This window comes from Erythrolamprus reginae, chromosome 9 (genome assembly GCF_031021105.1).
Source record: "Erythrolamprus reginae isolate rEryReg1 chromosome 9, rEryReg1.hap1, whole genome shotgun sequence".
In the NCBI taxonomy this organism is placed as follows: Eukaryota; Metazoa; Chordata; class Lepidosauria; order Squamata; family Dipsadidae; genus Erythrolamprus; species Erythrolamprus reginae.
Genome location: NC_091958.1, coordinates 28,062,898 through 28,076,093, shown reverse-complemented (window position 1 = coordinate 28,076,093; position 13,196 = coordinate 28,062,898). Strand labels below are relative to the sequence as shown.

Here is a 13,196-nt window from a genome sequence, read left to right as displayed (position 1 = left end):
ATCATAATAATATAGGATAGGATTAGGGTAGGTGAATGGAGTGGAATAGAATATTTGCTGTCTTCCAATCCTTGAAGGGCTGTCATGGAAAAGGGCATTGATTTTCCACAGCACTTGATGGCAAGACAAGAAGCTGAGTGGGCGAAGGAGACCCAGCATTTATTTATTTATTCAATTTTTTAATGCCGCCCTTCTCCTTAGACTCAGGGCAGCTTACAACACGTTAGCAATAGCACATCTTTTTAACAGAGCCGGCCTATTGCCCCCACAATCCAGGTCCTCATTTTACCCACCTTGGAAGGATGGAAGGCTGAGTCAACCTTGAGCCAATGATGAGATCTGAACTGCTGAAGTGCAGATCTAGCAGTTAGCTTTAGTGGCCTGCAGTACTGCTCTCTACCCACTGCGCCACCTCGGCTCTTAACATGCAACTAAGGAGGAATTTCTTGACAGTGAGAAGAATTAATCACTGGGGCAACTTGCTTCCTGGAGTAAGTGGTGCTCTATCACTGTAGGTTTATATTAAAAATGCCTGGATAACCATTTGTCTCAGAAGTGGGCTTCAGCAGTTCTGACCAGTTCTGGAGAACCGGCAGCAGACATCTTGAGAACTGTTAAATACCCCCTCTGACTGCCCCCGCTCCCATCTATTCTCTGCCTCCCCAGTCCCAGCTGATCTGGGAGGAAATGGGGATTTTGCAGGAAGGGAGATTTTGCAGTATCTTTCCTCTGCCACGCCCACCAAGCCACACCCACAGAACCAGTAGTAAAAAACAATATTTTTTTTTGAAACCCACCACTGATTTGTCTGGGATGTTCTGAGGACCCCCTCCATTAGTCAACGGGTTGGACTAGAAAACTTTTGAGATCCCATTTTTTAACCTACAAGGTTCCTGACTAGAAATCTGTCAGCATTCTGATTTTTCCCTTTTAGAGAACCAGCTATGGAGGAATCTGGCGCTTGCTGCTTCTTGTATTCAAAGAGAGATCGATTATCCAGCCATTGCTTGAAGCAGGTATTTGGGGCAGTTCTGCCCCAGACACATGGGGGGGGGGCTTCAGAAGGAAGAGCCCCTGTGCAGAGGATGCCCCAGGACAGCTGTCTCCTTGGGCAACCTCTAGGGCAGTGATGGCAAATCATTTTTTCCTCAGGTGCCAAAAGAGCGTGGGCATGCATTATTGCACATGCGCAAGTGCTCACACCCATAATTCAATGCCTGGGGAGGGCAAAAACAGCTTCCCCCACCCCCAAAGCCCTCTGGAGGCTGGAAACGGCCTGTTTTCCAACTTCTGGTGGGCCCAGCGGGCTTGTGTTTCACCCTCCCCAGGCTCCAAAGGCTTCTCTGGAGCCAGGGAGGGTAAAAACGCCCTCCCCATCCCCTCCGAGGCTCTCTGGAAGCCAGAAACGCCCTCCCAGAGTCTCTGTGAGAGCCAAAAACCAGCTGACTGGTACACACATGCATGTTGGAGCTGAGCTGGGGCAACGGCTCACATGCTGGCAGATATGGCTCTGTGTGCCACCTGTGCCATAGGTTTGCTATCACTACTCTAGGGAGTCCCTTGCTCCTTGCCAGGAAGGGAGGAAAGCAACTCGGGGCAAAGGGCCGCTGGGATGGCCGATTCAGCAAAGTCTGCTGGAGCCCCCAAGCACCCCTCGAAACAGAGAAACAGCCGCAGGCGACACTGACTGTTCAGCCCCAGAATCCTGGTTGGCTCAAACACACTGATAAAGGAAGAGCACAGGGCCGAGATAACCTCTCCAACCTGTGGAGGGAATTCAGCAGCAGAAGGTAAAGTCCCACCTGGCCTGATAAGACTGTATACTCTGCACACACACACACACACACACACACACACACACACACACCGACACACACACATCTTTTGAGCCCTGGAGGGGAAGCCAAGACGGAATGACTCAGAGAACCAGCACTGAGGGATCCCGTCCTGGTGCAAAGCCTCCACCGAGAACCCGGATCCCGCCCTTTGACACAGTGAGACTCGGATGGAGATGTCTGACCAGTGATCCCTGCGGGAGATGACACGTCTTTTGGACAGTGTTGGGGAATTCAACTCTTAAGGGCTCGTCCACAAACTTGCCAAAGCCTGTGAGACTTGCCCGAGACGGCTGCAAGAGCTCCGTGTGGGGAGAGGTAGGGAGGGGAACAAAACCCACTTTGCTATCCTGCTCTCAGCTGGTCCCCTCCTTCTGGGTCCGGCTGCTGCTCTGATGCCTGCCTGCCTGCCTTCCTGCGCTTTCCTCCTTTTTTCCTCCAGCAGGGGACAGAAGTACCTGGAGTTGCACGAAGACGCTGCTGCTGCTTTCGCAACAAGAACCAGAGAGTTCTAAGCCTGGAGTTTCCAAAACTTCATCCACCTTGTCCAGTTGCTGCAAACTACTTCCCTATTGCACTGATGTTGCTTAGGTCAGTGTTTCCCAACCTTGGCAACTTGAAGATATTTGGACTTCAACTCCAGGAATTCCCCAGCCAGCGAATGCTGACTGGGGAATTCTGGGAGTTGAAGTCCTGATCTCTTCAAGTTGCCAAGGTTGGGAAACACTGGCTTAGGTGACCGGTTGATGAAAAGAAAATGTCCCATAAAGGCAGAGCGTTTAAAATCACTTTCTAGAACCGCAAAGAGGCCAAGCTTTGTACCCTCACAAGTTCCAGATTTAAATTCCAGTCGGGCACAAACCCTCTGGGTATTTTTAGGGCCATTCCTTGTCTCATTCCACCTAAACCTGCCCTCTCCACAAGACTGTGGTGCATCTTTATGGCATTCTGCAGGTGAATAGAATGAATGAGCTGGTTCTGTTAAAGGAGGAGAACCTATACCAGTGATGGGGAACCTTTTTTTCCATTCCTCGCACATGTGTGAGTGCCCACAGCCATAATTCAATGTCTGGGGAGGTTGAAAACAGTTTCCCCTACCCCTCTGGAGACCAGAAACAGCCTGTTTTCAAACTTTTGGTGGGCCCAGTAGGCTTGTGTTTCACTCTTCCCAGGCTCCAAAGGCTTCCCTGGATCTGGGGGAGCGTAAAATCACCCTCCCGCATCCTCCTTGGAGGCTCTCTGGAAGCCAAAAACACCCTCCCAGAGCCTCTGTGCAAGCCAGTCAACATACACGTTGGAGCTGAGCTAGGGCAACGCCTCGTGTGCCAGCAAATATGGCTCTGTGTGCCACCTGTGGCATATGTGCCATAGGTTCACCATCACTGACCTATACCATCTCAGATAAATGACTGTCTAGACCAGGGGTGGTGAACCTTTTTTTCCTTGGGTGCTGAAAGAGCGTGCGTGCATGCTATTGTACATGCGTTAGTGCCCACATCCATAATTCAGTGCCTGGGGAGGTCAAAAACAGCTTCCCCCACCCCCCTGGAGACCATCTGAAGGCTAGAAATGGCCTGTTTCCCAATGTCTGGTGGGCCCAGTAGGCACATGCTTCGCCCTCCCCAGGCCCTAAAGGCTTCCTGGAGCCGGGGGAGGGTAAAAATGCCCTCCTGCAGCTCCAAAATCAGCTGGCTGGCACACACGTGCACTTTGGAGCTGAGCTAGGGCAACCGCTCATGTGCCAGCAGATATGGCTCCGCGTGCCATCTGTGGAACACTAGACTCTTCTTAAAAACCTCCAGTGTTGGAGCACAATGATTTATGGAGGCAAGTTGTTCCACTGGTTAATTGTCCAAACTTCCAGTTTCTCCTTAATTCCAGGTTGCTTCTCTCTTTGAAGAGAAGTCTTTCTCTCAAGGCCATCTGAGTTGCCCTTCTCTGAACTTTTTCCAAAGTCTGAACATCTTTTTTGTAGTATGGTGAGCAAAATTGGTTGCACTATTCCAGGTGTGGCCTTACTAAGGTTTTATACAGCACTACTAATACTTTGCATTATACAACCCCTTAGCTTTTTTTGGCTGCTGCTGCTCCACACGGCTGGCTCAAATTCAAGGGATCATCCACTGGGACTCCAAGGTCCCTCTCCCGGTTCCTGTTTTTGAGTCAGGTACTGGCACCTTTGATTTTTGAGTTTGATGCCCCATGTTTTGAAATAGCCAGCCCCCCTTTGCACCCTGACAAAGTTACTCACCCCGCCAAAATTTCGGAAACGTGCCAGCACTTCATTGTTGATGAAACAGGCCTGCGCCGGATTAGCCAAGGCCTGGTCCAAGACGTGGTCAATGAAATAGATGCCAGGCTCCACTGTCAGCACCATGCCTTCGAGAAGGGTGCGGGCGGTTCTCAAACTTCGGAGACCCGGCAGGTCAATGCGATCCACTCCCTGGGAAAGGAAAGGGCACATAAATTATGTGAGAAGCTTGTGGCATCTTTCAGCCCTGCAGCCACAAGAGGCCACGCTGACACCAGGCAGAAAATAACCGGGAAGGGCACCACAAAGGCCACTAATGGGTTGGGCAGCATGTTCCCTATTGCTCTGACTTCATGCTGTGTGCTCAGAGGTTCCTGGGAGGGATGCTGATCTGTGCTTCCCCCACCCCCAAAATATGCTACAGCCATACTTACCGCCGCTTCCGGAACTATACATACGCAGCTCCGCGTCACCAGTGTGCACAAGCATGTGCCCCATTGAGATCTTGCTTCTGCGCATGTGCAGGAAGCAACATCTTGTGAGAGGATGTGCGTGCATGAGATTTTGGTGGGGGTTTTTTGCTTCCGTGCATGTGCAGAAGGAAAGAAAATGCCAAAATCTCTCACGTGCATGCGTCCTCTCACAAGATTTTACTTCCTGTGCATGCACAGAAGCAAGAGCACAATGGGGCGCATGCACGCCGGTGATGCAGAGTTGCATGCAGAGCTCCATTTTCACTACCGGAATGCAGTGTGGCATGTACCAGCTAACAACCCAATACTGCCTAGAGCAGTGATGGCAAACTTTTTTTGCCTCAGGTGCTGAAAGAGCATGCATGCACACTATTGTCCATGCATGAGTGCCCACACCCATAAGTCAATGCCTGAAGAGGGCGAAAATAGCTACCCCCGCCCCCTGGAGGCTGGAAACAGCCTGTTTCCCAACTTCTGGTGGGCCCAGTAGGCTTGTGTTTTGCCTTCCACAGGCTCCAAAGGCTTTCCTGGATCCAGGGGAGGGTAAAAATGCCCTCCCCCATCCCCCTAGGCAACGGCTGCTAGGCAACGGCTCACGTGCCAGCAGATACGGCTCCACATGCCAGCTGTGGCACCCGTGCCATAGGTTCGCCATCACTGGCCTAGAGGTTATGAAGCCTGAATGGTTTCAGGATCCCGTCTGGTCTGTGAAAGTCCCCTTGCGGCCTCATGGTTTTCCTGCAGCTCCCCCACAAGGCTACTTGTTAGGACACGGCTACTGAGTGCATCAAATGCTTCCGTAATAGATCGGTTTTGGGTCGGCTGCACAGCGGGGAGGGTTCAGAACTGACCTCTGGGTAGCCGCCTACGTCATGGACGTCAATGCCCAGAAAGTGTCCCAGCCCGTGAGGCATAAACACAGCGCCCAGGTGGACCTTCACCATGTCCTCAATGTTGCCGCGGAGAAGGCCAATTTTGGTAAGCTCTTCCAGATGGACTCGGTCTGCCAGACGGTGCATGTCAGGCCAGGCCACTCCTGAGGGAGAGAGAGAGAGATAAAAAAAGAAGTCCTATTATTTTGTTGTTCTTCTAAACAGACATTGTCTTATTATGCAGGTCCATTGTCTGAATTCTCCCCCAGAGAGGATTCTCCACCCAACAATAGAGGGTCCGTCTGGAGAAAGCAGGCAGGGGCCCAGGCCGAATGCCTCATCCTGCGGAGATGGGATTGAATTGTTCTACCACACCTACATTGTCCTTTCAAAGTAAAGTTACTGAAAAGAGATGGAGGTGGGCAAATATTCTCTCCTGGGCTAGTTAAAGCCCTAGCACAGTTGTGTCTTGTGCTAGTGGAGTCCAGCGCAATTCTGCGACTACACCTGGGCAGGGACCGAAATCACACACTGACGCGTAGGGGCGCTAGACTCCGCTAGCACTCAGAGCCACGGGGACGAGCAAGCATCACCGTCCCACTTAGCAGCCCACCTCTGCACATATCCATCACATGCTCAAATCAATGCACCGCCCCAACTGGAGATGCCTCCCAGTCACACCCCTCCAGATGGAGGGGAGCATGGCCTTGACTCTCGGACACAGGAATGTTATTATGGCTACATATCTCCCCAACTCCGTGCAATCCCCTCTCCCAGTTTCCCAGAGCACCAAATGTGGCAGATGGAAGATTTTATTTTATTATTTATTTATTACTTAGATTTGTATGCCGCCCCTCTCCGAAGACCCAACGCCCAAGATGTTTCTGCTTCCAGACCTGACAGCTAGAAGGTCCACCTTTAACACTTTCTTCCATCCGCAGCTGCAGCTGCAATAGTGTCAAAATGGGAGGTGAGACATGTCCTCTCCCAGGAGGCACCATCCAAGGTGAGTCCCTGCTCACTAGTTCCAGGAGGAAGCCTCCAGGACACTCCAGGGATCGTATCTCAGTATCTTCTAATATCAAGTTAATATCAACGGGAGAAGGAGAGCCACTAATTTGGCGACATCATGGCTAGAAGATATATTAAAGAGAAATATAGAAAAAAAGCCTGGATTATTTTTGTTAGGTATAGCCCATGTGAAATTTGACATAGACCAATTGTATTTAACCCTTCACATAACAACAGCAGTGTGAATAGTGATTGCACAATATTGAAGAAATGAAACCATACCCATGGAGGAAGATCTTGAGAAAATAACACTATGTGCGGAAATGGACAGTCTAACTAAGGAAATAAAAAATAGAGATGAGGAAGAATTTATTAATTGTCATGGATAACTTTTATGATTGGATGGGAAAAAGAAAAAAGAAAAAGAGAGTCAATAAGTGGTAGGAAACTTGGAGAATAAAGGTTGGAGCTTCGGATATAAAAGGGAATAAAAAGAAAGATATACTTGATTAATATCGTTGCTAAGATTTGATGTATATTATGTAAATATGACTTATATAATAGAAAAGAAGCACTATCAGAATTGTATTACAAGCACCTCACAAATTGTCCAACTTCTTTGTTTTTATTGTTTTGTTTGTCTTGATGTATATGTTCTGTTTATAAAAAAAGTTTATTTTATTAAATAATAATAATAATTTGGCAGCATTTGCAAAGCAGAAGCATCATTTCCACTTCCAGCCAGCAACTCACGTTCATTTTTAGACAAAATCCAGAGTATGAAGACATCCTAAGAAGACACCCCGCAGAAATGCCAATAAGACTATTATTTCAGACATCTGGGTGAACTGTGGCACGCTGCTCTTTCCTCTTGGACACATTGAGGTTTCACTTTGCACCCCCAGGGGCTTTGCCCCACAGCAGAATGACTTCGCTCCGTCGTCTTTTGTGGAGGGTGGATTGCTGAATTCATGTCTGGTTGCTGAACCAAGACCAGGAGCCAAGAGGTTTAGCTGTTCCTTGTTGAGGTTTGGCAGAATCACCAACGGTCGGCAATTTTTCAGCCACAGAAGTCCCGCACATTTTCAATTTGGTTTATGTCCCCCTCAGTAAAGAAGGCAGCTTCTGGAGAGGGGTGGGGAAGCACCACCCCACTTAAACAAGGAATATACTGGGAGCTCAGGCAGTGAGAGGGCCTTCCTCCAGCAAGACACAAGGGTGTGTATGCCCTGTCAGTACCACTCCTTGTTCTGCTCACAAAGTCATTTCTGCACTATGCCAATCACCTCTGATGGCCTCACCCTCTGTGCCCAGCGACTAACCGTACTTCTGTCGACTACAGATTCTCCATAAACTGAACACAAACATTTGTGAATGTTCCCAACAGTTTCTTTCTCCGCAGTGAGAAATTCAGTGACAACACACTACTTGTAACATCCATCACTTATAGACGCCATTTCAAAACACTGCTGCGGCTACGCTATCTGTCTGAAGAAATGCAAAATTTACACACGCACTCCTGACAATTCAAATAATGTATATCTAAAGTTTCGCATTTGTACCATTACTGTAGACTGAGAAAAAAAAAATCTGGTGCATTACTTTCTGGGCGACCCTCATAGAATGGACCCCAAACTACCCAGTTGGCTTCATGCCCAAGGCAGAGCTAGAAGCCAGGGTCTCCTAGCATCTAATTCAGCACCATCACTTCTAGTACAGCAATTCTTGTTGAGGGCAGAGGGAGGCAGTTGTATTGTTCACCATTCATTATCCACCATTGACATCAACAGATTGAATCAATACACTTGACCTGTTTCCTAATCAACTTTTCCATGCATCATCATCATCATCATAAATTATTATTATTATTATTATTATTATTATTATTATTATTATTATTATTATTATTATTTGTATGCCGCCCCTCTCCAAAGACTCAGGATGCCTCACAGCATATAATATAAAACAATACAAAGACAAATCTAATTAATTAAAAAACTACATAAGCTAAAAAACCCGATCTATTAAAAATCAATCAAACAAATTCAAATCACAGCCATATATCACATTTATTGGCCAGAGGTCAAGATCTACTCCAAGCCTGGCGACATAAGTGAGTCTTAAGACTCTTGTGAAAATTGCTAAAGTTTCTCTACCAAACGCCCATCTGACACCTCACGGATTCACTAAAAGAGCTGTAAGCCCACCTTTTGGTTAACTGTAGGTGTCGAAGATCAAAATCAAAAAGCACAATAAAACATTGTGAAGATCAGCAATAATAATAAAAACAATAAGGAAGTCTCACTAAATAACGCCGTATACATAATGGCACCATAAACGCCTTATCTCTTTGGATGGGAGACCAAGGTGAATAGATAAACGTTTAAGGGCAAGAGCCTTGGGGTCACATGGGACCTTCCTGGTCTCCTCCAAACCATAATTGCTGAAGACTCACCAGTTTGAGATGGACATAAAAAAACCCGGTGCTGTAACCCATAAAGAGAATCGCCTGAAGATTATTCCTGAACCCAGAAAAAATCCTGGCCCTACATGGACACCATCCAGTTGCAATCCATGGGAATTGTAGTCCAAGCCAAGGGGACCCTTGCATAATGGGCCTTAGCAACTAGAGCAAAGCTGCTACAGCAGGAGGAAACTCCTAAGAGCCGCTTAGGGTTAGTTCTAAGAAAGGAGAGCTTTGTTTTCCAGATGGAGGCAGGAGAAGGGTCCCCAAACTTGGCAACTTTAAGACTCTGGGAGTTGAAGTCCACACGTCTCAAAGTTGCCAGGTTTGAAGACCTCTGAGGTAGAGAATCATATTTCTTTAAAAAAAAAAAATCTTTATTAAATTTCTACATATAAAAATAGAAAGAAAAGAAAAAAATTAAACAAACAGAACATTTAAAAAAAGAGAAAAAAACAAGATAAACTGATAAATGAACATACAGTATAAACTTATAGAACGTATTCAGTTTCAGCAGTGTTCTTTATATGCACATAGATAATTATTTGCTTATCATCAAATAATATTTTCTTTCACTATGTACATATATTTACTTGTTATATAGAACAGTGTTTCCCAACCTTGGCAACTTGAAGCTATTTGGACTTCAACTCCCAGAATTCCCCAGCCCAGCATCTGCTGGCTGGGGAATTCTGGGAGTTGAAGTCCAAATACCTTCAAGGTTCCAAGGTTGGGAAACACTGATATAGAAGACATAATTTGTCAACCATATTGTATTTCAATAAATAAAACCTTAGCAAGAAATATCCTTTCTTAACAGTCAACCAAGAAAATTGCACGTCCCACTTTTCAACCAGACAACTGTCTAACGGCTGGTGTGGACAGGACACCCTGGGATTAATTAGCAGCACACACACACACACACATGCGCACACACACAAACCTTGCCAATGCCAAGTCAATTGCAACTTCACATACAGCTTGCAGTATTAGCAGAAATTTGCACAGGTGCTAGACTTTATCTTTCTGAAGGTTTCTTTTCGGCATTTTTGGAAAGCTTTGATTTCTTGTTGTAATTATATCACTGATAATGTACAAGTGGTCCAAAAGGAGATTTTTAAGGGCAGTTTCTGAATCAACTGCTTCAAATGACCAGAATACAATCTAGGAAATCCTAGCATTGCCTAGAATTAATGACGAGAGAACCTCACTTCTCTGTCAGTCTCGGAGGGCCATGGATTGTCCTGCATTAGCAAGCTCCTCTCCAAAAGGAGCATCCCCAGTCAGACCCAATGGCCAGACCAGGCCACAACTCAGAACAGGTGGACCGTTAGCAGAGGTGGGCTGCTAAGGTGGAATGGTGACGTGTGCTCGACCCCATGGCTCTGAGTGCTAGCAGAGTCCAGCGCAATTCTGCTATTGCACCTGGGCAGGTAGCAGAATCGCGCTGGACTCCACAGTTACCGCGCCAAAACACGAGCGCCCCTCTGTGTCTGCGTGCAATTTCACTACCTGCCCAGATGCAGTAGCAGAATCGTGCTGGACTCAACAGTTACCACGCTGAAATAGAGGCTCCCCTACGTGTCCACACGCCCAGGTGCAGTAGCATAATTGCACATAATTGCACGGTTACTGCACCAAAACACGGGCTCCCCTGCGTGTCTGCATGCAATTTCGCTCCCTGCCCAGGTGCAGTAGCAGAATAGCACTGGACTCCACGGGGGTGAGCACATGTCACCGTTCCCCCTTAGCAGCCCACCTCAGCCGTATGGAACCGAAGAGAAAGAAACTTTTGTTGTAGAGATCAGCTTGCCAGAATTTGTAAAGCTAATTGAACGTCCAGATACTGGTCAGAGTCTACGGAGAGGGGCGGCATACAAATCCAATAAATAAATAAACAAATAAATAAAACAGCTGGATCGCTCACGGAGGTGGCATTGGAGGTGGCCAGAACTGCCAGCCTTCTCTCAAGGAGACTCAGCTAAATGAGATTTTCAAGCTGGGAAGCATCCCTTCTTCCATCATTAATCACATCACAGCATAAAACACCAGTTAGGTGTAATAAACGCTAATGACTCCAGGAGGGATCAAAGAGGATGGAAGTTTTTTTGTTTCTCCAAAGGAAGAGAGGAAAGGCTACAGGGGGGGAAATAAAGATGGAGAAAAGCCCTTCATGGCATCGGACCAGAATATCTCCAGGACCGCCTTCTGCCGCACGAATCCCAGCGACCTATTAGGTCCCACAGAGTTGGCCTTCTCCGGGTCCAGTCGACTAAACAATGTCGTTTGGCGGGTCCCAGGGGAAGAGCCTTCTCTGTGGCGGCCCCGACCCTCTGGAACCAGCTCCCCCCTGAGATTAGAACTGCCCCTACCCTCCTTGCCTTTCGTAAACTCCTTAAAACCCACCTCTGCCGTCAGGCATGGGGGAATTGAAACATCTCCCCCAGGCCTATACAATTCATGTATGGTATGTTTGTGTGTATGTCTGCTTTAATAACGGGTTTTTTAAAATGTTTTTAAATTATTAGATTTGTCTTGAATTGTTTTATTGTTGCTGTGAGCCGCCCCGAGTCTATGGAGAGGGGTGGCATACAAATCTAATAAATAAATAAATAAACAAATAAATAACTAAGACCGTTATGGAAGCAAGCAGAGATTCAGCACGAGCATTTCAAGCATTTGGCACATCTTCATTAAAGAGAATGCCAGAACATCAATGCCTCTTGAATCTCCCATTCTTTCTGGGACAACAACATACAATTTTTTAAAAGGTTTTTAGTATCCTACAGTCAATCAATCCTACAGTCAATCAATCAATCCTAAAAAATCAAGCAAGCAAGCAAGCAAGCAAGCAAGCAAGCAAGCAAGCAAGCAAGCAAGCAAGCAAGCAAGCAAGCAAGCAAGCAAGCAAGCAAGCAAGCAAGCAAGCAAGCAAGCAAGCAAGCAAGCAAGCAAGCAAGCAAGCACGCACGCACGCACGCACGCACGCACGCAAGCACGCAAGCAAGCAATAATCAATCAGTATAGAGCTGGAAGGGACCTTGAAGGTCTTCTAGTCCAACCCCATGCTCCAGCACAATTTCAGACAAGTCTCTTTCTGAAAACCTCCAGTGATGGAGCACCCACAACTTCTGGAGGGAAGCTGTTCCACTAGTTAATTTCCTTATTGTTAGGAAATTTGTTAGGACTCTGTTCATAATGGTCGGGTTGACAATATATAAACCAACAATATGTATTATAACTGAGCCATATCTGTTTAGTGGAGGTGTTGCAGACTACCAGTAGAGGGAGCTAGCGTTCATAGCTTATTTCTCTGAGTCGCCCTCTCTGTTTCTCAGTGTTAATGGCTACTCACTGTATATATGTTCTGCAACTCTCTGCAATCTCTCTGTATTGTAGTTATGTATATCAGCTAAAATGTGTTTAGGCTTGATATACAAGGCTTGATATTGTATTTGTTTATGACAAAGACAACTGGTAAGAAAGACTATGTACATGGTTGGATTGTTATTCTAATTTATTATGTGTATGACTATAGACTGTTTATCTGAAGATGTCATTTCTCAAAATAAACTTTAATTCAAGTTAGTATATCTGTGTGTAGCTGAGTAGTTATTCACAACTAATCTCAATCTAAATGTTTCTGTGTGTGCACAACCTTGATAAACCACGATTGCTCTGCTCATACATTTCTGCTCATACAGTTTCTTCTTAATTCTCTCCTTGATTAGTTTCCAACCATTATTGCTTGTCCTGTCTTTGGGTTCTTTGGAGAATAGGTTGACCCCCTCCTCTTTGTGGCAGCCCCTCAAATACTGGACATGGCTATTTTGTTCTCCCAGTGCTTCTTTTCTCTAGATGGGCCATACCCACTTCTTGCAACTGTTCTCCAGGTGTTTTTACAATTATAATATGGCCTCCTGTATCCAATCATCACCGTGTTGGACAACAAAAGCCATCACGAACTATTTGGGCTGGAAACGATGGCAACGGTGGTCACAGAATTGGAGAAAGTACCAAGGAATGCGGGGGAGGGGGGATTCCCCATACAGAGCTCCCGTAAAAGGGATCATTTGTTCTTTTATGACAGATGTTTTTATTAGAAAAAGAGAGGAAATGGAACATTGTTTACCTTAATTGCTCCATATATTTCAGTCCTCTGGGTGATTGGTGAATTTTCTTAAGGAATCCTGCCTCCCACTTTTGTCCCTACATTTCTGCACCAACTGACACACACACACACACACACACACCCCAATCAATCATGGTGGCTGGCCATTTGGAAGCTGT

The 13,196-nt window shown here is 46.5% G+C and overlaps 1 protein-coding gene across 1 annotated transcript in view; it reads right to left on the bottom strand.

Annotated features, from left to right (window-relative positions):
- Nucleotides 1-13,196, bottom strand: part of PEPD (peptidase D) — a 217,938-nt gene that overhangs the window by 4,115 nt on the left and 200,627 nt on the right. The window contains exons 13-14 of the mRNA XM_070760680.1: nt 5,411-5,595; nt 4,087-4,278 (exon numbers count right to left, since the gene is read on the bottom strand). Of these exons, the coding sequence (XP_070616781.1) occupies nt 4,087-4,278; nt 5,411-5,595 (377 nt within the window). The remainder of the gene's footprint in view (nt 1-4,086; nt 4,279-5,410; nt 5,596-13,196) is intronic.